The following is an 18,069-nucleotide window of genomic DNA, read 5'->3' as shown; positions in this document are numbered from 1 at the left end:
AATATGTATTACGGTCGTTTTTATTTATTCTAGACTTAAATGCACAACAACATATGATGATTAATTACTCCACTTTTTACGTACATTTTTACACACACGCATTTGAGTAAATTAGCTGTTGAGACATACAGTAACATTTAGGCACACGCATTTAAAATTGTCACCTATAAAAAAGGCGACATAAAATCAAAACTTCCTCACCCGTAAAAGGTCAAGGCAAGAAGACCTTGCTGCAGACATTGATGGCAGCCAAGAGGGCGGGTGGTTCCTCAAAACCCGGAAGTTGACTTTTGGCAAGCGGTACGTCAAAATCATGAAGTCATTTAGAGCGGAGGTCACATTTTTACCGATTTGATGCCAAATATCACTCATATAAGATGAATGAACGTCTTGCCTTCTGGACCAAACTATAATATAAGGGTTGGAGTTATGATAAACAAAAATACTGCCTCCAATAGTAGCTGTACCATTTTGCACTTGCATTTTTTGGTGGTGTAGCTTTTGTCCAGGTTTCTTAACCTTAACTCTGGACTGATCAGTGTTTGCTATTTATTAACTTTAAATTTAAATTATGTATTATAGTCTTTTATCTGGGTAGACATAAAAACAGCCTCCCAACGTTAGTATAGCAAGAAACGTGGACTTAAAAAAACTGAATGAAAAGAATATGCAATGTGTATTCATGTAATAATTGGTTATTGTAGTTATTTATTTGAATATATTAAAGCCATGTTAACTAATACTTTACTAATGCCCCAAAACAATAAGTTGACTGGTACCAGACGACAAAATTATAAACATAAATATAACAATATTTTACTTCAGTAACAACAATATAACGCCAAAATTGCTACATGATTATCATGTGAATATACAAAACCATTGCTGGTTCCAGCTGTGGGATTAAGAGGATTTGCTACAACTCTGATAGATTTATATTTTATATTTAATAAATATAATACCTAATTTAAAAATAGTATTGTTTGTGCTTATTTCTGACTAGCATTCAAGACCTTTATAAACATACCTGGCCATATTTCTAGACCTCTGGCAGCAGAGTGCTCCAATTACAAAATGTGTTTAACTCAAGTCTTCTACAGCATCACCTGTCAGCCTCGGACACAGACACAGTACGGACAGGGTGCCAAATTGTGTGAGCAGGTGCCATCTTGTCAAGTCGACCAAAAAGGTCCTGCTTGATTTTCAGATTTTCCACAATGGCCTCCAACACAAGATCTGTGCTCTGAACTGCAGCTGTGTCGTCCGTTAAAGTCGATACATTCTTCAGGACTTACTGGATGAACTCTTCACCTGCTTGAAACCAACCACACGCTCCAGTACCGTGCAACAGCTGCTGACGTTTCACTGACCTGGTTGATAAAAAAGTGCTGGTTGATTTACTGCATCTCACCTCTGGCTTATCAGCAAACTTCTTTTTGACCACTCGTTTCAAGCTGCCTTCAATTCCTTTGACGGCCTTTTTCAGGATGTCATCAGAAGTGTCCCCCAGTGTCACTGTGTGGCCAGCTGATGCAGCAACCTACCAGGAGGAAATCAGTTCATAAATGTTTTAAATGATGGAATCGTTGGACGTAGGATGTTGTGCGGTTATACCGTAGTGTCATCAATATTTAAGCATGGTATTGATTAATAATTATAATACATAAAGATAAGTAAAAATATATATATAACATACAATACACCAATAACATACAGTAAGTGGTGGAGGAAGATTGTGGAAATATATAAAGTGAGTACAATACAGTGAACATTCAACAGTTTTTGTGCAAGAACTGACAAATCAATGTATAAGGATTATTCTGAAAAACTAGTCGACAGTGACCTCTAGTGGCAGGCGTTGTCTCCTTCAGTTTTCTGCATGTACAGTAAGCATGTCTTACTAATTGCTCAGTTGAATCAAATGAACGCCTCTTTAAGCGCGACCACACAAATAGCAAAGTGAATACCTAAACGCATACACGTACACACACATGCACGAATAAACACATAAAAACATGTTAAATATATTAAAAATAATGACATTTTGTGCTTAAGCAAAGAAATGCCTAGCGAACGGTAAGTGATCTAATGCCGCTGCTTACTTGTGCAATTCCTGCGCCCATCTGTCACTGGGAGTAAAGTCCGCGGTCACGTGATTCCGATGACGTTTCAAGCTTTCACACGTTTACATCAAGCGCAAAGTAAAATCCAATCAATCTTTTCTTATGACAAAAGCATACGTCAGTTGCTGGCTATATGTTAAATGAAACAAGTTGTGTTACAGTAGTTATTTATTTTAGACTCAAATCCAAAACAACATATCATAGCAAAAACATTTTGTTACAAATATAATACCTAATAAAATATTAATTAAATAATTAAAAATAACTGTTGGTATTATAAAATATTTCTTACTGGCATTCATCATTATTGTATGGAAATAACAGTAGTAGCATTATAATACATCTACAGACCAATTAAAGCCTTGTGTATTGCACAGACTGCTTACTCTTTTTCAAGGCCCTTTATAAAAGGCCTCTGGCATCAGAGGCTCCATCTGGCTCCATTTACAGAAAATGTTTTTCCCTATGTTTAAACCAAGTCTTTTACAGTATCGCCTGTCGGGCTCTCACACATACAGAGTACGGACATGGTGCGAGTGTCAGGCCGTATCGTCCGAGCAGAGGTGGGGGGGGCTTTTCCTCTGGAAGGCTGAATGCGAAGGCCTGCAGTAAGCTGGTCACCATCAGGAACAGCTCCATCTTTGCCAGCTGTTCGCCCATGCACACCCTACGACCTGATGGACACAGGGGCGACATCTACATAGTCCTTAAAGGACTGGAGCATTCAAGAGCAAGTAACGCATACATCAAAATGTGACCTATTTAATGAGTGGCATACCGATCCCAAATGGTATGAAGCACTCCCTCCTGAGCAACTTTCCTTCAGCATCCAGGAAGCGTGATGGGTTGAAAATGTCTGGATCCTCCCACACAGTGGGGTCTCTATGGACAGACCACAGGTTGGGCAGAATAACCGTTCCTTTAGGAATAGTGTAGCCCCTGAACTCTGGAGAAAAAGATCAGAACAATTACAAGGTCATCCACAACAGCCAACCAACAATTAGCAAGGAGGTCACGTGAATTAATAATAAATTCATTCAAAGTCATCACTAGGTGTTGTTTAATGTCACCTGTTGTCTCCGAGGCCATATGAGGAATAGCCAGAGGAACCACCACAGCCAGTCTCTGCACTTCCATGATCGTGGCTTCAGTGAAAGGTAAACGTCCCTTATCGGTCAGTGATGGGACTCGATTGTTGCCCACCACTCGGTCAAGCTCTGCCTGGACTTTGCCTGAAATCAAGAGCCAGTCAGCAAAACAGCAAAACCCCAGTCGTGTCTTATTGGCCTAATTCAAAACAAGATGTATAGACAAAAATGCCACTTGTCCTCAGGTAAGTTCTTCTGAGGTGGATTACTGTGACAGACTTCCAATGGCTTTTTCCCAAAAAAGTGTTTTGTATATGTTGACAACGAGCAAAAAAGAGCCGATAACTGAGGCTCATTACATTACTGCACTGTGTGTTTGTGTACAGCTTCTCATAAAACAGCGTTTTTTACCTTGGATTTCAGGATATAAGACCATGTAGAGAATAATCCACAACACTGAGTTAGTGGTGGTGTCAGTGCCAGCAATGAACAGATCTCCTATTATATAAAAAAGGTAATCTTCCGAGAAGCTGCTGTCGCCCTCCCCAGCGGCCTGCTGGGCCAACATCTCCACCAGGTACATATCAGTCAGGTCTCTGGGGTTCACGGGATCCAGGGTTTCCCTGTGCTTCGCAATGATCCTCTTCAGAAACACCGTGATGTCTCCTTCCACCTGCCTGAACTCCTTGAAGACCCCAAAAGGCAAATGGTACAACAGTGGGAAGATGTTGATGAAGAAGGCGGCGCTGTTCACGCAGATCTCCAGCCCGCGTGCCATCAGGTCCAGCAGTGTTCGGAACTCACGGTCCCCGTGATGGAAGCGCTCGCCCATGATCATTGAGCAGATCACGTTGGACGCAGCGTTGCTGATGAGCGGAGCCAGGTCCACGCCGGCGCCACCGGACGCCTCATTCAGACGCAGCAGCTCGGTTTTGATGGCGGCCAGTCCCTGCAGAACGCACGGCTCCAGACTCAGCTTCCCCAGGCCGAAGTTCCTGAGCGTCGCGTGGCAGTACTTGCGCTGCTTTCTCCAAATGGGACCGTAGGGTGCAAAAACTATTCCTACAGTTGAAGTAAACAAGCACACGGGCGGGATGAAAACCATGCACGCATTGAAACAGCTGATTGTCTGATAGTTACCGAGCTCGTCACGCCGCATTGGTCACTTTTACCTTTGCGTTTGGTCAATATCGTGATAGCGGGGATGTTCGGTCTGTCGGAAAACACATCCGGGTGGTTTGACAGAGCATCCTTGACAGCGTCATAGCCATTGAGCACAACGACCAGCTGACTCCCAACGAAGAGGCTGTACACGTCACCGTACGTGTCCGCGAGCTTCGTTAACACGTCAAGGGTGTTCTTCAGATCGCCGCTTTCGGACCGGCGGCGGCGGAAGCGCCTCCTGATGAAACGCGGGATGAAAAAGCCGCCGAAGTTGCCGAAAATCGGCCACGGCTTTGGACCGGGCGGGATGTGAGCGAAGTCCCGCCGCCTCCGGTAAAACCCGAGTAGAAGGTACGCGAGCAGGGAGGCGATGAACGCGGCGCCGTTGGCCTGCGAGAATACGAAGCCGCAGAGATGCGTCAGCCATGACAGCGAACACATCATGTCAGAGTTTAAATATACGAACGCCTGAGACGTGGCAACACTATCCCATAATCAGGAGCCTGTGAAGCACGCACCACATTGTTTACGGGATGCCAGCGCCAAGAGTGGCCCCTGAACAAGTAAAAGACTAACCCGCACGTTCCCTGGCTATAACAACATCACGTGACGTCGTTACTGACTTCCTATTGGCTGACATAATTGTGGCCTGCTGTGATTGGTCAGCTCCAAGAACGCGACTGCCTGCCGCACACGCTGCCACAGGTAATGTAACTGATACCGTATACGTATAAACATGTATAGAGGATGACGCAGATAAATAAATAAAAAAGAATAAAGAACAAATAGAAAAGAATACATGCAACAACAAAACAATTTATTGACTGTAAATTATTAATGTCCATAATAAATGATCGACTTCTCAAACCTCACACCTCTAAAGTTACCGTTCTTTTGTCACCCACAGGTTTAACAGGTAATAAAGTAGGTTCTCGTCGAACCTGCGCAACTGTTCCACGTTTGGTTTAATATTTGCATGTTCTAGTTATGTTTACCGGTTAAGGCTCCAGGGGAATTCCTATCTCCCAAAGAGTTATACATTATCTGAGGTCATACTTTAAACTTCTTTGAGGCCCTTGCTTAAGTGCACATTTAAAGATTTAAAGCTGCTGCTAGTAGCTTTAATTCAAGATTATGATTCTTTAGCTGCATTTATTCCATCAGGCTTCACTTGCAGAATGTCAACTGTTCTTTTGCTTCGTCTCCATCTGCCATCTCTGCAGCTCTGGGTGTCTGAGTCTGAGATTTTTCTAGATTAATCTGTGGAAAAATAAATAAAACTAATTGTTGATGTTATGACATGTGATGTTTTTTATATACATTATGCATGTTTTCGACCCTGCTGTTTGAGAATTTCTGTTACCCCTCACCAAAGGCAGAAACTAGGCATTTATCATCTCACTAACATTTCACATTAATTATTTAACCTAAAACCTAAATACTAAATAAAGACAACCTGTGCACAGGACAGTATCCCAGGTATTACTTTTAGTATTAATCTAATATCTCTAGTATTGTGTAAAAAATATTTTGGGGTTAAGTCAAAGCAGTCCTGCAATTGATATTTAATTTGTTAAATGAAGATAAACAATGTAAAAATGTTTAGGACAGGCACAAACTGAGAGCTAGGGGGGTTAATAAGGTTAGTTTCTGCTATGTGTTTTGTAGCATTTATGATAACAAACTACTAAGAGTACTGACAAATGGGAGCGGTTGCTTTGTGTGTTGCCCGTTTATTAGAATTATTTTCTAATGAAATAATACTGTAAAACAAATAAAGCCTCATTGTGGATTTCTGTGGTAAAATTTAATTTATCTACAATTATTCCTCCATACAGACTGATAAATTCTTTATTCATTTCAATGTGGCTCATAAATCGATAAGTTACACAGTATTATACAGAAGCTTGATGCCAGTACTGGACAAAAAGTTGCAAAAATACCTTTTTTGCCTTTACATGTTGTTTGTCAGTGTTTTGCAGCATATTGTAGAGCAGTTAGTGAAAACTCAACTACTGGAGAATACTTGAACACTAAATTCAAACTGAGGGGGGTGTGAATGCTGGTGAATTCACTGTGCAAGGACCAGCACAGAGACGTGTTGCATGTGATGTTAAGACATCCCAGCGTCTGAGATCATCCTAACAAGCTGAGAGAGCATCCTCACCATCATGTTTATAATAAAATCAGAATAACATCTAATCTGCTTGTTGTTGCTACATTTTCAGTTGTTTAAATGTTCCAGATGACTCATGTTAAAATTAATCTAGTGTTTTCTGTGATTACAAACTATTCACGAAAACGTACAATAAGCACAAAACTGGTAAAATCCATCACAAACCGATTTACACGGGTGAATGCACTGACATGTTCAAATCTTATATGGATCACTGAAAACTCATTCTCTAGAAGGTGGAACTTTACTTTGAACAGAACACTACTGTAAAATGTTCATGTGATGCAACAGAAGGAATAAAAAAGATAAAGAAAGCATGGCAGCTGGAAGAGAAACCATCAGTCCAGTGCTTCGGTTTCCCAGGTTTGTTTCTGCAGTTTTTTCTCCCCTGCTGGCAAATCTATCCCCAGTTCTCCCTTTAAATTCTTTCAGGGTTTTGCACTAGTCCTCATTGTCATCATCCTCCTCCTCCTCATCATCATCCGTTTGGTCCCTGGCATCCAGGTCGTCTTCATCTTCCACCTGTAAGGAAAGGGTCAGTCTAACTAAAGCAAACACACAAAACAGAGCTGAAAGGTCGAGACAGCAAGACATCTCCACTACTTCAATCTACTACTGCACTTAACTTACTTTTATTCCACTACTTTCTTTCACTGCTGTCATTTCATATTCTTAAACATGACACACGTCAAATACTCAATCAATTTGATGATTACTTTTTCCCTCACTACATTTACTTGAACTTATCGTGCAACATTAGAATTTCTACTGCTACTGACTGAATAGTTGATGTCTGAACTGAAGAAATAAAATGAAGAAATTCCTTAAAATACTGCTATCAAAATCAAAGCTGTGTCAAGCAGAGATGAGGGTAAAGTGTGTCTACCGTCTGTCCCAGGGATTTGAGTTTCTGTTTGAGACTGTGGATCTTCTGGTCCTGGTCTGCCAGCAGCATTAGAAGGTCATCCTGCTCCTTCTTAGACTCTTGAACCTCCGTTTGCAGCTTTGCATTCTCTGTCTGTAGGATTGCCACTGTGCTGGTGGCTGAAGCCAGCTGCTGCTCCAGGTCTGCCCGGCTCTCTGACAAACTCTTTGTCTCATCCTAGATGAGTGAAGAGCAGCGAGAGGACAGAGGAGGTATTAACAACAGGAAAGGCACAATAAGGGGTAAGTATATGTGGATGGTGAATACAGGGGGAGAAGAGGTAGGGGCTCCTGTAACTGTTGTGAAGTGATGTAGAGTTGCACAGTCATACAGATGAACTACAGATGCTCTATTCACCTTGAGTTTCTCTGTCTCAGCTGTTTGTGCTGCAAGCCTGTTCTCCAGATCTGCCATCTTGGCAGGGTCTGATGAGCTGTCACCGGTTGAGACTGTGTCAGAGAGCTAAAGCAAACCAAACAGTAGTTCATATAGTACCCATTAGGAGACATTTGATATTGTTGTCGATGTAAAAATGTGATTATATTTACCCCGGTTTCAGCTCTTTTCAGCAGGTCTTGTCTCTCAGTCTTCAGCAGGTTGATTTCTGATGACTGCAACTGAACCTGACTTCTCAGAGCCTCCAACTCCTACGAAGAACAAATGAAGTCACAACATATAGACCTATACACAGAGGTACAGAAAAACAGACAAAATCATCACCACTCAACGGCAATTGAATTCCTTTCATTGTGTTTGGTACCTGTGTGCTGGTGTCAACTAAAACTCTGTTAAATGCATCACACAGGTCAGGAGCAAATTCCATGTTTATCGTGTCGAAAATAAGCCTCTCACCTTGAGTAGGTCTGTGTTGTCTGATGCTCCTGCTGAACACTCAGCTTTCTGTGCAGCCTCTGATTTCTACAAGTACACATCAAATCCATTAGTTGGTACCACAAAACACAGTCTTACATACATTATATTATAATCAGGTTTAATTCAAAAGCAACAACATACAAATTCCAATGTTCTATGGAAATGCTTAAAACTGTTGTTGGCAACTACTATCTTAGTGTCTAGTTGCTTATTTTCCTTGTGTGTGTGTGGTATTAATTACACAAACTTAATCTGGTTGAACATTGACCACTGTTACCAGTGGAAAATGCTACCCTGGGTGCTGCAGAGCTGACAAATCACTAACCAGGGTGTCAATAAGTGCATCTTTGTCACCAAGTTGAGTCTGAAGGAGTGCGTGCTGCTTGTGGAGCTCCTCCACCTCCTCCCTGAGCTGCGTCAGCTCTTCTGTCTGCAGCCCGTTCACCTGAGAACCATCCCCCTGGCTGTTAGACTGGTTGTCCTTACCTGAAGGTAGAACCACACACATGCAAATGCAATTCAAATGTTGCAGACATTGGTTTTGGATAGCATTTAATTTACTGTTTATACGCCACATGTATGATTAACCACAGGTCTTATACCTACTAGTTACTACTAAGGAACGAGGAAGTCACATGAGCTCCAGACAGGTTTTAATCCAGTTTAAATCACATTGTGACTGCAAGAGGCCTTAAAGTAAAAGAACCACGCCCAGGCTCTATGTGTTTAACATTTCCTAAATCACATAACCAAATAACTACAAATGAACTTTCCCTGATTTGTTTTTTGCAAAATGTGTCTTTAACAATCGATTAAAGTAGCAGCTCTGTGATAAACTCACCTAACTTTAGTTTGAGGATGTTGTACTGGTCTTTGTGCTGCTGGATCTGAGACAGTTGCTGGGTGACTGTAGCCTGCAACTGTTCATTCTGAGATGACATAGACACTACCTTTTCTTTCAGCTCCTGGATCTGAGCATCCTGAGAGTCACAAAATCAAATTGAAAATTAGCTTTAGGAATAAGAAAACAATAATAGATTGAACTGAACAGCATGCAGTACCCAAAGATTAACCACAGACAATGCATTTAGCTTAAAATTGCTTAGGACTTACCTGTTCTCTGATCAGCTCTTTATACTGAGTTACAATGTTGTCATGTTGTTCCAATGTTTTCTTCACCTCCTCTTCTTTCTTCTCCTCCTCGCTAGACTTGTGAACAGCTTTGGTGATGACACCTGTAGACGGCACAGGAGGAGGCAACAATGTAAGTCGGCGACTCTCCTGATAAATGCATTATGACGGGTGATGTGGATCTGTCTGACACTCACCCTCCAGTTCTTTTACCAGCTTGGTGAACTCATGGTCAAACAGCATCTGCTCTGGAGATGGAAAAACAGGCTGCGGCTTCTGGGCTGCCCGTGAATACAGCTCATGCTTGGCAACAAAGCTGAGTTTCTCTACAAAGTTTTCTTTTCCGATTCGTTTCTCAATCAGCTGTTTTAGCTTCTCTCTGAGGAGAACAGAGAAGACAGGCTTGTCGAGACATTACTTTTAGATAACGTGTGTTAAGTTTTCATAAATGACTTCAGAAAGATTAGATAAGTAGGAAATTAGTTTGCTCAGATAATAATTCTGGTTATCACAAGTATAACTCTTCTGGATGATGATGATGATTTCATCGTAAAGCAATTAATGTAATAAATATTTGATCATAATGATCATAAATTGTCTTTAAACCGGACAAAACACAGACAATTAAACAAGAAACCAATGTGACTAATTTGTAAATAAAATACTACTACAAATCTGTATTAATTAATTAATTAAGATGTGAAGCAAGCAGTGCTACTTCATAGCACTGAGCCCGGGCACTTACTTGGTGTAGTTCTCTAGGGAGTTGTCATTGTAATATATGCAGATGCCCAGAAGCAGCGCACACAGACCCTGAACCAGCCTCTCATCCTCTCCCAGGTTCTCTGAGATCTGAGCAGTCAGCTGCAGGATTCACTGAGTCAAGGATTCAACAGTATGCAGAACTTACCGGTTGAGATGTAATAATAATAACTAATGGCTTTATTGATCCCAGCAGTGCAGGAAATTTACCTCTGCATTTGACCTATTCCCTGGGAACCCAGGGGGCAAAAATGGTGCAGCGGCCAGGGAGCTAGTGGAAAGTGTTACTCAATACACACCTGGTGCCAGAGGCAAGGATAGAAAATTCACCATTGCCTCAAAAATAATAACATAAGAATACATCAGTCAGTTGTCGTTTGTAAGCTGTTTCAAGGATACAAATGGAACATTTTCCTGATTGTGGAGAAAGTGTGTGACAGCAATGGGACAGTTGCTAATCCACGTACACAGCAGCATAAGAAGGCCCACCCTCGTCTGCACTTTACTGCCCTGTGGAGGACAATTAAAAAAAACAAAAATATCAATGTGTGTCTTACCAATTTAAAATTAGCTAAGGGGGAACAAAGAGATCACTGTGTAATAATCTAAATATTTTGGTGCAATGAAAGTTTAGACAACAGATTACTACATGCGAGGTTTTATCATACATAAAATCTTTAATCATTTTAATGTTTCTGAAATAAAAATAAATCTACCAAAGATGGCCAAGAGACTAAACCGTGGGCTGTTAAACAGGTTTTTAAATGTCCTCTAATGTTAATTAAGTCAATACACAAAGATAGTGAAACAATAAAACAATGAATCAGTGCAGGTTAATCTGAAGCACGCCAGTTACATCAACTATTAGTACTAGTTAACAAGGTTATTAAAATTAATACAATAAGTAGATTCAGACAGCCTTAGCTTCCCAGAGCATGCAGGTCTGCAAACGGGCAACAAAACCAACAAAGAAAAGTCGTTTTTTGCCATTTTTATTTGAATATTAAATTATTCAAATTTAGCTTAACTGTTTCGGTCCATGCAATGCAATTAGTTATGCTTCTTAGCGTAAAATTAAAAGTTTGATTTTAAAATAAATCATGCACTTCCACGAAAGTAGAAGAATTATGAATGCTTCTTTTTCATTTCCCTTTTATTCATTTAGGAGGAAACTGACAGTTTTGAATAATTTATGAATCATGATTTCTATGTTGATGAAAATTAAGAAGATAACTAAAAGTGCATATTTGAGTAAACCCTCAACTTTACACTGTAGTTGCTGAATAACATGCTTTTAAAGAGCATCTCTAATTTTTTCTTTAACAAAATGACAGCCTTAAGCAAATGTTGAAGATGTAGGAAAAGAAACTTAGCAGCATTCCAAACTACAAAAATCTACGAAGTCACCTTTTCAGATTTTGTCTCCAAATTTGTCGTAATGCAAAAATGAAGAGGAAAACATAAAAAAGAAAAATGACCACAGGCACGGATAGAACAAACATAGGCCCCTGTGTTATTGGTTGAATTATTACAAACTATACACCTCCCTTATGAACTATGCACCTATACTGAAAACCACCAGTGTAGCTACAGTAGTTTGCAGTCACAACAGTAACACATTACAACTTCTTCACCCCAAAGCCCTCGACACACACTTGTCCTCAGGCGGTTCAGTTGTGTCACTGTACAACTTTCACTCTTTCTCCTTCATTCTAGCAGACTGCCATAGACTCCTACTGTAGAATCCGTAACGGGAGAAACACAGAACTGACAATTGTGTGGACACATAACTAAAACAATGTAAAGAGAATCTCCAAGGATCGTTGAGAGGAAAGTAACTTTCCTGTTAACAATAAATTCAATATCTGAACCATCTGCGAAAGCCTCTGTGAAAGCTTATAAACAAAGTATGTGAAATGGGAAAAACTCAAAAGCAGCATCACACTTCGTCAAAAGACGAATATTACAGAACAGCAAACGGTGCAATGGCACAGCTCAAAGCAAGCGCTAGGGTAACAGTTACTACACTCAACCACTGAACACAGTGGAAGCAACTAAATCGTCCAAATGGGGAGCAGTGTAGTGTGTGCCACTGTAATGCGGACGAGCTGAGTCGTAGTTAAAAGTTAGCAACAAAGAAAAGGTAGTTAAGAGTTAACAGTAAGAGTAAGATTCCCCCAACTCGCGGGCCACTATGACCCCTACAACAGATGCCAAGCCCAAATAACCAGTACAGGTGCTGCCCAAACACTCAAACACAAAGTATGCAAATGCTTTACTCACCCGCCGGACGATCTTATCTCCCTGCAAAACCACAATAATGTAACACTGGTCCGTTGTTGAGACTATATTTCCTTTTTCCACTTATCAAATAATAGCTTTACACAACCTGAAACTACACACACAAGCGTGCACACACACACTACCTAATATGTTTACTGTTCTACCTGGGAGAGGATGTTGGTGCACTGCTGGAGCAGGGACACAGGTGGGTTGCCCATGCTGGTGGCAAGCTGGACCCTCAGCAGCTGCTCCTTCTGGGTGAGGTTGTCCTGCAGGGCGTGAGCCAAGGCCACAGCAGCACACCAGTTGGACAACGAGTCTGCCGAGAACAGGCCCCCGCAAAGCAGCTGGCCCGCTGAGATGGAGTTGGCTTAGAATGAAGTAAAGGGTACAAGGTCATTTTAAATGACTGAAGGAATCAAGCACAATAACTAATAACGTAATGTGTCTGGTTGTGCCAATACTGGCGCAACAGGCCACTCAGTAACCTTGAATAACCTTCAGCTCCAATGTAACTGACCATCAATAGTGGAGGGGAGCAGTGTTGCCACAATCTCTCCCTGGCCCTTCTGATTTTTGTAGAGGAAACACTGGAAACAGTAGAGGACTGCACAGCGAAGCACAAACGGTTGTCTCTCGTTCACCATGGACATAAGCAGAACCACAATGGCTGGTCTGTGGAAAGATGAAGACACAGTTCAGAGAGCAACTCAGTTTTGAGAAAGCCTAAACCTACATTGCCATGTCTGAACCTTGGTGGGTTTGAAGGTGCATTGACAGAAGCAAAGTAGTCCTGGTTGACCTGTGAGCCTCTGATAACCTCTGACACAGTATTGATGGTCTGAAAGAATAAAAGAAAGAAAGAAGACAGAAATCAACTGTCTGTCAATAACAAGGCCACAACTGTTCTCTGAACTGGGGTTATTATGGTGATTACCTCAGTGAGGATGTCAGCAGGTACACCAGTGGCCATGAGGATGGTGCACAGCTGCTGCAGCAGGCCACACAGATACATAGACTTCTGACAGCTGGCTGTAGCTCCAGGAGAGTTTACTGGAGACACCATGACTCTAACCAACTGGGAAGAATAAAAGAGGGAGGTGCACGTATTAATTCCTATTACAGCATAATAAACTGATAATTTGGTCAACAGTTTCTACTTGTCTATTATGCATTACCTGCAGCATGAGATGGAGGTTGGTGACCTTTTGTGCAGACCAACCAGAGTTGTCGTCACCAACCTCAAACCAAGGTTTCATTCTCTGAATGTAGGAGCCCTCCTTGAAGAAGTTCTGGTTGGAGCTGTTGTTCTTTAGAAGGTTAAGCAGCAGCAGCAAACAGTCCTCCACCACAATACCTGCTCAGGGAAAAGCTGAATCATGATCTGAGCCTCCAGGTCACACAAAGTCTATAATCTTATTCTGATTAGAAATGTTAATAGAAAACACTTTGAATTCCAGATACAAATCTGCACTGAAATCAGAAACAAATACAATTTAAAATACTGCAATTATCTGTTACCTCCATCACTGCTGCCCTCCTCTGTGATAATATCCAGGAGGCGTTCAAATGCGTTCTCAAATGCCACAATTTTCTGAATGGCAGCATTGCCTTTAGTCAGCTGTTGAAGCAGCAGCAGGCCCTGTTAAAGGAGGAAACAGCTTGTTACACATCTACAATAAACTTGTTTTTATTTTTCCGTCTTAATTGAACTAGTCAATGATTGAGTTCACGTTTAATAAAATGACTCACGTCGTTGCGAATTACTTCTCTTGAGTCTGCAAGTAAATCCATCAATCTGGAAACACCTGTGAAAGGAAACATAAATTAGATACAGGGACATTTATTCTTAGTATAATAATGATAAAGAAGTTAGAATCTAAACAGGCTTCATGTGAAACAAACAAACTTACCCATAGGGCTAACAAGAATGATACCCTGGACCTGGGGGCCTTGGTTCTTCAGGAGAGCAGTCAGCAATTTCACAGCAGGCCATCGGACATGAAAGTCAAACTCCTAAATTCCCAACACCACATACATATAAGCAGCTGTTGCAACAAATATGAGTACATATTGGATTGGTCACTGAAGCAGCATCATTTCAGTACCTCCAGCAGAGTGAGAAGCAGGGTCACATGCTCTGGGTCCTGGATGAACTTGTCTGTGAAATGGGCACCAAGGTCGTCTGCCTGCTTTTGGGCATTCTCATCTGCAAACGAGAACAAAAGCAAGAATCAGTTAGGAAACCAGGAGGCTTGTGCGTAGCAGTAACTACATCTGAATCTGCAAACCAGACAAATGCAAGGTTAAGTTTGCATTTCCCCCTATTGGTCTGTTCCTGTAATTATACTGTTTGATATAGGTTTATTTGTTAAATGTTAGCCCCTAAATAAAAAACATTTTTTTCCCCATTAATTTATATTTTGATACACCTACAAATACAGCAATGGATGGTTCAATTCATAGATATAACAACTTTCATCAGTTTTGAGTCACAATAGGCAATTGTTGAGTGACAACATCATGAAAAATATGCTTTAGAATCCCACCACCACATAGCAGCAGAAAGAAAGAACGTTAGCAAAGAGTTAGGCAAGCATAAAAGAGCTGAACACACAGATGTTTACCTCAAAACTTTCAAACAACCCATTTGCAAAAAATATATATAAAAAATAAAAATCTACAGGCCTTAAACAATGTGTGAACAAAACCACCTGCATTGCTACAGACATATAATGGAACGTAAGTAAGCATTTTCCTGTCATTTGGAAGAATTGGAAAAACAATTGTTAAAAGAAAAAAAACTTCACAACAGTGCAAAAGTGATCAGGTATTTAAACGTGAGGACAACAGGGAAAGAGGTTGTAGAAGGTGCTAGCATTAGTGAAGCATCTTTGTTAAAACCCAACAAATTTTCCTGACACTTTTATAGTGCCAACGAAGTTTAGTGAAGTTAGCTGACCAAGTAGTGTTAAAGCTACTGAACATATGGCTTGGTTCCAGTACTGACCAGGCATGGACACATTCTTATGCTTCCCTGAGACAGGGAGCGGGGTTACTGCATCTGCAAGGGCAGGGGGGAAAGGAAATTTCAAGCTTGCATTCATTCAGCCACTCTGAAGTAAAGAAGCAGGCTTCATGAAGACATGCAGTGACAACAGCCAATCCACAGCAGTGCAACCGGTCCACCTTTTACAATTTTGGCACTGTGAGACATTAGGAAAAGACACTGTACTATATGCGCCAAGCGTTCACATTACAACCATGAACAATCTACGATTTGTGATCAGTAGTGTTGCTGAATGGGGCGGGGGGTCATGCACAATAGGAGAGTTTTACCTTCCGATTCATCTGTAGGGTAAAAAAATGAAAAAGAAGAGAGAGATGAAAGTCTTTATATTAATAATTGTTTCAGAGAAAGGGAGGAACGCAAATTGATGTCCAAAAGAAATTAATTTAACTAATTTAGACATGCAAAAAAGACAATGACTCTGTGAATCAGATCTGTTTAGAGTAAGAACATAACTAGAAAGATTTATGTTTCAAAGGTTTATAAATATATTCTAATTCTTTTACAGAAGGGATTATTACCTTGCTCTTCCTCCTCATCATTGCAGATGACATTGTACAGCGTGTCCAAAGCATAGCCAAGGATTTCAGAGTCCGATCTGCAGAGAGAATCAAAATATTACCTAGACAGGTTTCATAAGTAATTTATAATAAATACAAAGGTCTTTTTTATCTTACCACAATAGATACCAAATCAAATGAACCAGCCTCCACATACCTGTCCGTTTGAAGTATGTTAATCAAGTGGTCCATCGCCTGTGTTCCAACTTCCATGCGATATTTCTACAATCCAGAAAAGTAAATCTAAGCAAAATAATTTGCTTCACACAAAATATAATAGCTGAGCTAGTTACACAAATACAAGTATACTCTCAGGTGAAAACTAATAAAACATCTGAGTCCGAACTTTAAAGATGTATTTTATTTACATTTGTCCCAAAAATGTAGGGATTAAAAACTGAATTTTCCTTTTATGTATTTCGTTTTTACTATAGTTCACTACATGCTTCACAGTATGATCATGTGCAACCTGGTGCCTCTTAACCCCCCTTATTTAAGCCTGATAAATGCATTACTTATGGTTGATAGAGCCGTCAGAAACAATACAATCCACGAACAGAACTAGACAGAAGTGACTTGGTAAAGGTCTGTGCCAACGATTTGCACATTTCAGATCAGTAGAGTTCGACAAACTAAACTGTTATCTTTAACCCTTGGTCATAATCGTTGACAGTAAATAAACAACATCTTAACAAGATGATGACACATCAACAAATTCTTTGTTTCCCCATTGATTTTTTATGACCAACAGATTAATACAGACAAATAAAACAGACCCAGTGTATTCTTCAAATGTAGATACTGTACCTTTGAAAGGGATTTAAGAGCTCGAACAGCATCTCTGCGATCTTCTAGAAGCGTTGAGGAGGCAACTCGGTCACACAACTTCTGGATCTGACAATGAAATAACACAGTGCTTATTTTGTTAACACCTGTGCCTCATAAAGAGCAAAGAGTTCACTGTACAAAAGTTTAACTCTCACTAATTGTGTTGTCTAACAGAATAATAGTAATCAACTAAACAGACAGAGCCAAAGATAGATTATCACAACATAGAGCATTATCTAACTTGCATCTACATATTCTGCATTATGTGAAAGAGACAGACCGCTTGACTCCACAAAACAGACCTAGACTTAGAAAAGCCAAACCTTGCATTTACTGTTTTTAATTCTATGAATTAAAAGGGACGATTATTCAATATTATATATTTGAGTAAATAATGATGAGAAACTGTTACTAATAATGACATAAAAACGATTCAAACGACACTAATATGAGCATGTCGTTGTTTTGGTGTTGACTCCCATTTAACAAAACATATGTTGATTGAAAAAGTGATTTATTGCCAGCTGATGCTGCTAATAGTCCGCATTTGTTGTTTTCCCTTCGCTCACTTTCCCACTACACAGCTACACGTCAGGTGAGCCACACTGACTGCTGCTGACAGAGCTGCTACATTAGCTAATTAGCCCTGTGACTAGCTTGTTGTTATCACTGGGTAGCACAGGGCCTGGTCAGATAAGGCGTAATTCTTTCTAAAAACTAAAAACTAAATCCAACTTTTACTCTAATCTGACGCCTTTTCTCCTGGCGGCGTGTACACTTTCGGTTTGTCAGGTACCCTAAGCTAGCCGCAGCTAGCCAGCCTGTCCTACCGTCTCCGCTCCAGAGGGCTGCGGCCCGGCTGCCTGCCCGCCCATCACTCCCCTGAAGAAGTTCATTTTACAGACGTCCTCTCGGTGCCGTGTCTAAGCGAGTCCTCTCCTACAAAAAGCCCGAACCCACCACTTCGTGCTCGGTCTAATAAATATTGAAGATAATGAAATAAGGCACACAATGATGATTATCCTACTCTGTCTAAGCGAATCCGGAACACCGATGGGATTGGACTGCGCATGCGCGCAAACGTGG

At 40.7% G+C, this 18,069-nt stretch overlaps 2 protein-coding genes across 8 annotated transcripts; both read right to left on the bottom strand.

Moving 5' to 3' along the window:
• Positions 1-2,273: 2,273 nt before the first annotated feature.
• Positions 2,274-4,975, bottom strand: LOC114862387 (cytochrome P450 2U1). Its single transcript, XM_029162632.3, has 5 exons — positions 4,384-4,975; positions 3,623-4,273; positions 3,194-3,355; positions 2,902-3,069; positions 2,274-2,797 (listed from the first exon to the last, which is right to left on the bottom strand). The coding sequence occupies exons 1-5, from the start codon at positions 4,817-4,819 to the stop codon at positions 2,607-2,609; spliced, it is 1,608 nt and encodes a 535-aa protein (XP_029018465.1). The 5' UTR covers positions 4,820-4,975; the 3' UTR covers positions 2,274-2,606.
• A 1,237-nt stretch (positions 4,976-6,212) lies between these two features.
• On the bottom strand, positions 6,213-18,069 carry uso1 (USO1 vesicle transport factor). Of its 7 annotated transcripts, none has more exons than XM_029162557.3 (27): positions 17,814-18,069; positions 16,963-17,049; positions 16,313-16,377; positions 16,117-16,193; positions 15,865-15,876; positions 15,536-15,589; positions 14,634-14,734; positions 14,439-14,541; positions 14,278-14,333; positions 14,047-14,167; positions 13,704-13,882; positions 13,463-13,603; positions 13,278-13,366; positions 13,046-13,200; positions 12,690-12,895; positions 12,526-12,546; positions 10,642-10,752; positions 10,226-10,344; positions 9,678-9,859; positions 9,463-9,584; positions 9,191-9,329; positions 8,675-8,835; positions 8,329-8,394; positions 8,025-8,123; positions 7,834-7,938; positions 7,438-7,653; positions 6,213-7,073 (listed from the first exon to the last, which is right to left on the bottom strand). In XM_029162557.3, the coding sequence occupies exons 1-27, from the start codon at positions 17,877-17,879 to the stop codon at positions 6,993-6,995; spliced, it is 2,934 nt and encodes a 977-aa protein (XP_029018390.1). In that variant the 5' UTR covers positions 17,880-18,069; the 3' UTR covers positions 6,213-6,992. The 7 variants fall into 7 exon arrangements, with proteins under 7 accessions (XP_029018390.1, XP_029018399.1, XP_029018418.1 ...); XM_029162566.3 differs by lacking the exon at positions 12,526-12,546 and adding an exon at positions 11,650-11,664; XM_029162585.3 differs by lacking the exon at positions 12,526-12,546.

The sequence above is a fragment of the Betta splendens genome, chromosome 1 (genome assembly GCF_900634795.4).
Source record: "Betta splendens chromosome 1, fBetSpl5.4, whole genome shotgun sequence".
In the NCBI taxonomy this organism is placed as follows: domain Eukaryota; kingdom Metazoa; phylum Chordata; class Actinopteri; order Anabantiformes; family Osphronemidae; genus Betta; species Betta splendens.
This window is presented reverse-complemented; position numbering and strand designations above follow the sequence as displayed.